This window comes from Elephantulus edwardii, unplaced genomic scaffold (genome assembly GCF_000299155.1).
Source record: "Elephantulus edwardii isolate Elephantulus edwardi_28Jun2011 unplaced genomic scaffold, EleEdw1.0 scaffold00096, whole genome shotgun sequence".
Classification (NCBI taxonomy): Eukaryota; Metazoa; Chordata; class Mammalia; order Macroscelidea; family Macroscelididae; genus Elephantulus; species Elephantulus edwardii.
The window spans coordinates 4,002,491-4,007,823 of NW_006399846.1; the positions used below are offsets into that span (position 1 = coordinate 4,002,491).

General features: G+C 44.8%; 1 protein-coding gene across 1 annotated transcript in view; it reads right to left on the reverse strand.

Annotated features, from left to right (window-relative positions):
* Positions 1-208: 208 nt before the first annotated feature.
* LOC102871386 (elongation of very long chain fatty acids protein 4-like) overlaps positions 209-5,333 on the reverse strand; it is a 12,068-nt gene continuing 6,943 nt past the window's right edge. Inside the window, exons 3-7 of the mRNA XM_006891362.1 lie at positions 4,522-4,602; positions 3,370-3,426; positions 2,297-2,411; positions 1,032-1,159; positions 209-379 (exon numbers count right to left, since the gene is read on the reverse strand). Coding sequence (XP_006891424.1) covers positions 209-379; positions 1,032-1,159; positions 2,297-2,411; positions 3,370-3,426; positions 4,522-4,602 — 552 coding nt within the window. The remainder of the gene's footprint in view (positions 380-1,031; positions 1,160-2,296; positions 2,412-3,369; positions 3,427-4,521; positions 4,603-5,333) is intronic.

A 5,333-nucleotide genomic window follows, 5' to 3' on the forward strand; every position in this document is an offset into this window, starting at 1 on the left:
AATGTGCAAACAAACTCATAAATTCACAGGGCAGTTACACATTTACAAGTGTGTCAAAGAAATTGAGTCTATTTCTTCCTTTCTGGAGTCTGGGAAGGAGGCAGCTCTCCTTCCATCATAGGATGAAATGTGGGTCAAGAGGTATCTGCTTAGCACAGGCTGGCTGAGGGCTGCACTGTCTTCCAGATGGCTTCAGTCCTTGAGTCCTTTAAGTCAGCTTCTCTCGCTTGCCCCTCAGATATGTCTGATGGTAGAAGTTGAGAAAAAGAGCAAAGAGGCTGAGGGTGTACAGGAGGGTGGCTATGTTGAATCCATCAGGGAAGGGACATGTAGCAAAGAGATTGTAGGCAGAGTGTGTAGTGATGGCCACAAACTGGCACTGGAGGAGAGTGAGGAGAGTGACAGTTAGAAACAGTGTGAATTTGTTCCAGAGCAGGAACAAGAAGGGGCACCACTGATGAACAGAGAGCTGATCTCCCACAGGTCAGGGGAAGAGAAACAATAACGTCTGCTGAAACCTACACTCCATGTCATTCACATGCCCATGCACCTGAGAATCCTTCTGACCCTTGCCCTGGATTGGATCATCCCTTGACCTACTCCAACCATGTCATATTGATATGAGCAATGAGTCCTACTCATCCTGAGCTCCGTAACAGACTTTCCAAGGTGTCACAACCACCTGGCAGTGGTGCTCCCCAACCCATAAGATCTTGGGATCCTGGTTAGTCAAACCAGTGATCACAGATCAATGGAACACTGATATCTAAGATCATATAGTCCAGCCCTCTCTCTTCACAGACAGTAAGGGATTTGAAGTGCAGATCTGACTTGCTCAGAGTCCCAAATCGAGTCAGTGAGTTACAATTGGTTTTAAGATCTAATATGACTTCTTCTGATAACTGTGCAAGTGGAGAAACAAAGACGGGCTCATGGCTCAGCAGTGCTTATTTACAGCCAGATACCAAGTCACTGGGACAGCTTAGAAAAGGGCTCATGGAGGGCCCCAGGAGCTGAAGGGGTACTCTCACCAGCTGTAAGATGGTAAGATAGCGCTTCCACCACAGGTAGGGCTGCATGCAGGGCCCCAGACAGGCTAGTCCATAGTACAGGTACATGAAGACATGGACCAACGAATTAAGCATCCCGATGAAGAAGGCTGCAGGGTGGGGAGATAAAGAAAAATAAGTGGAGCTGGGCCTAGTTGGTTTCTTGTGGTTTTTCTTTCTTGTATTAGGACCCCTAAACAGCAGAAAGCACTTCTACAAATTGTGTAAGAGAAAATCCTTTGGTATGCACACCCATGTTTATTGCGGTTTTGTTCACAATAGCAAAGAGCTGGAAACAACCCAAGTGTCCATCAACAAACGAATGGATAGAGAAGCTTGGTATATTCACTCAATAGAATACTATGCAGCATTGAAAAACAAGGAACTCATGACATAGTATACAAAATGGATGATCCTGGAGGACATTATGCTGAGTGCAATATCTCAGTCACAAAAGGGCAAATATTGCATAGGGCCACTGTTGTAAAATGAGACTGACGTCGATGTTGAGGTAAGACAAAGAAGGAGGGGATGAATGATGTATACTGCATTGAAACAGATGAGGGAGAGAACTGTTTAAAAGGGATATATGATTGGGCATTATTGTCATGACAGGAGTCCAGAATGAAGGCTACACAGTGGAGTAGACTTGGGGAGAGGGATTGCATAACAATGGAAGAGTTTTTCTTTTACTTTTCAAGAAGAGTAAATTGGGGGGAAGGGGTGGGCAGGGAGTGCAACAATGACTGATTGGAAACCCTAAGTCTCTGTAAACTTTCATTAAAATTAGTTTTAAAAAGTGAATAAAATTATTATCTGGCCATGCTTATCCAAAAGCCATAAGCATTTAATAGTTCATTCATGCGGCAGAATAAAGAAAATAAATTTTTAAAAATTCTTGGGAAGGCGCTATCATGGGCGAGTCCCTGTGAGCATATGATGGTGGGTTGAGGTTAACAGGACACTAAATGAAATTGTCCATTGTGCTTTCTGCACTTTCTAGACTGATGTTATTAGCATCTCCCCTAAATTGTTTCCGTAGATCACAGAAGGGCAACTAGGAAGCTTTGAGCAACAACAGAGACAGTATATAAAGAAGGCAACTTTCCTATGGCCATGAGGAAGGGAAAACCTTAGAGGAAAGCCATGATATCACAGAAGCTACACACTGACTCTTAGACTCAGTCCAGCAGACACCAGTCTCACAGAGTTAGGAAATGGGGCTGTCCATGGAGTGGGTCACTTACCCTGTCCACCGGGCACATACTTGACTCCAGCCCACCAGTTGAGGAGCATGGTGGCGTGGTGGTAGACGTGCAGGAAGGTGATCTGGTCTGGCTTCTTTCGTAGGATAAAAAAGACCTGGAGGTGAAGAAGAGATGGTGTTGACTCTGAGAGTCTTCTTTCCTCTCTACCCTTCTCCTGGGGCCTCATCTATAACTAGAACATGGTAGGGTGATTCTGTTGATTTTATCAAGTGAGAGAGTAGAACTAAGGGGAAAGAATAAGAGTTGGACACCTTTATAATACTATGTACAAGGTAATTTACGTATGTGTGTGTAATGACATTATGAAGTTTATTCTAATTTTTATCTCCATTTTACAGATGAGGAAATGGAGGCACAAAAGGGTTAAGTAAATGACCAAGATCAATAAGTGAACAAACTTGGATTTGATGCAGTCTGATTTCAGAACAAGACTCTTCCTAATGCCATATCCCACCTCTGGGAGTACTGGCAAGCGAACTCAGGTGCTGAACTTTCCTGCCCAGGACCCACACACCTACAAGCTAACTTTCCAAAGCTTTCACTCAGACCTCATTCTAGTAAAAGACTGGTAATTGAAAGTCCCTCCCCCTCTATCATTATCCAAATATCGTAGCCATGCCCACCCACTGAGTCCCCCAAGCGCTACCATTGATCAGGAGGGTTTCTTATCCCTGAAAACACCAATAGCTATTGTTGCCTGGTGACTGTAGCTACTACATATGACAAGGTTTGATATGTGGTTGGCTCTCTGTTTTCATTTCACCTGGAGCCTGGCTACTAATGGATCACACACCTACTTGTATGCAGGTGCAAGGAAGGATGAAGAGTAGGGCTCACTCAAGCCTGTGGTGTCAAGAATCAAACTTTCTCTGGCAGGTACCTGAATCTCGGCTTTGCTCTGACATGAGCTTCAGGTTCAAGTGCCTGGGAAAACCCAGAGAACTTCCGACAAGGTTTGAGGTTGTCTCTGGAGAGAAGAATTTGCACAGTACACCGCTGATACTATCCTGGACCGCGTTGACGGGTAACTGGGCAAGCGCCCAGGGGCTTACCGTGTCAAGCAACTCAACCGCCTTTGAGAAGAAACACCACCAGCACACTTTCGCCATCTGCTGGTCAGAAAGAGGAAGTTCGATCAGTCAGTGGCCCTGCTCGTGGGATCTCTGCAAACTTAGCTTCAACCTCACATTTTGCCTGTTTTTCTGCGTCCGAGACCCTGTGCCCACATTACTGGCCTGTCTACAAGCAGATACTACTGGCAGGTGAAGAAGAAGAAGCTACATAGTGTGATTACAGGACTCCTCAATGTGCTCCAGTCCACAGTATTGCGATTACCTGAAAGACTATTTCTTGAAAAGTAGATTTTTAATCAATGAGATTCTGCATTTCAAGCATCCTCCCAATAAGCCTTTTGTTCTGTCTCCAGTTGAAACACAGTATTGTATGCCAAACCCACTGCTGTCCAAAGGATTCCTCCTCTTAGTTACCCTCATCAGGTTTCCAATGCTGTAAATGTTAATTGGAGCAGACTGCTTAATTTCTCTTCCTTGGAGCAGCTATGGATTTGTACTGTCAATTTTCAGCTCGCTGTTCAACACATAATGCACTATGCCACTAGGACTTCTTGGAACAGAATAGCTCACATGAATAAAATAGCAATCACTGAGCAAATTCTCAGGAAGCTTTGGTGGCTCAGTAGTAAGAAGTTGTGCTGTCAACCCAGAGACACAAGGTTTGAATCCACCAGCTGCTCCACAGAAGAAAGAAGGGAATTCTCCTCCCATGTGTTTTAATTGCCTCTGAAAACTAACTAGAGGGTCAGCTATGAGTTTTTTTGACTCAATAACACAAAACAACAATAGAAAGTTCTCAGCATGAGCACGCCAGACCTAGTGTGAACACTTTCATGTGTTGTTGTCATTTCCTTTTATAATGGAGACATTATTGTCCTCACTTTATAGGTAAGAAAACTGACATTCAGAAAAATTAGATGTCACATAGCCAGTAATTGGGAGGGCTGAGCTTTGGTCCGAGGTCATTTAACTCTTAAGACTGCTATCAAGTCATTGATGCGCTCTCTCCCAGCTGATGCCCCACCTGACTCCCTCTTGGTCCTGACACTGGTTCCAGTTGTCAGGAAGTGCTTCCCACCAAACCCTCCTCCCCACCTCTCCTTGAGTAACACTCCCCTTTTGTAGCCATACCCTTAGGGCGAGCTCACTCCTGCTGTAGTCCACTGGCTGACAGAAGTAGCTGTAGTTAGCCAGGAGGGAGATGGTCATGAACTGGCAGGAAAGGAAAAATGAAAGGATCAAGTCATCAACCTGCCCCCACCATGTTTAGAACGGACTGATTTAGGGACCAAAAATACCCCACCTGTCAGCATTATGTTGATGTCTACTCCCAGTGATTGCATAGGACAAAGTAGAACTGCCTGACAGGGTCCCTGAGGCTGAAATCATTCCAGGAGCAGATTACCACATCTTTCCTTCTGATTACCAACCAGGGGCACTTTCAGTTTGGGGACAGAATAGTGAATACCTGGCCTGGTCAGGTACTGGACAACAAAGCCCAGGATGGATGTCCCAATAAACAAGGTAAGCACAGGCATAATTACTAATGTGCAGTGAGCAATTTCACATTTCTTTTTTTTTTACTGCATCAAAGATTCTGCTTCAAGGTATGGCTGGTATCTGTCTCTCTCACAACTCTTTCCCACAGCACCTTCTCACGGAATCAAAGCCTCTTTTGAATTTATAAACCATGATTATTTACTAATCTTCTTACTACAGATTAATTAATAAGTAAGCACCAGCAAACCTGTGCTTCCCTGGCTTGCTGGGCAACCCACTCCTGACCAAGACTCTGTCCCAGCCCCCGCTCACCCCTGAGGAGCATTTGCTAATGGAATCAACTCCATACAGAGGCTAGATCACAGCTGGGACACGCATACATCTTTGTTGTTGCTGGCTGCCAAAGCCAACCTGTTGTTGTTGTTGTTATGTGCCCTCGAGTC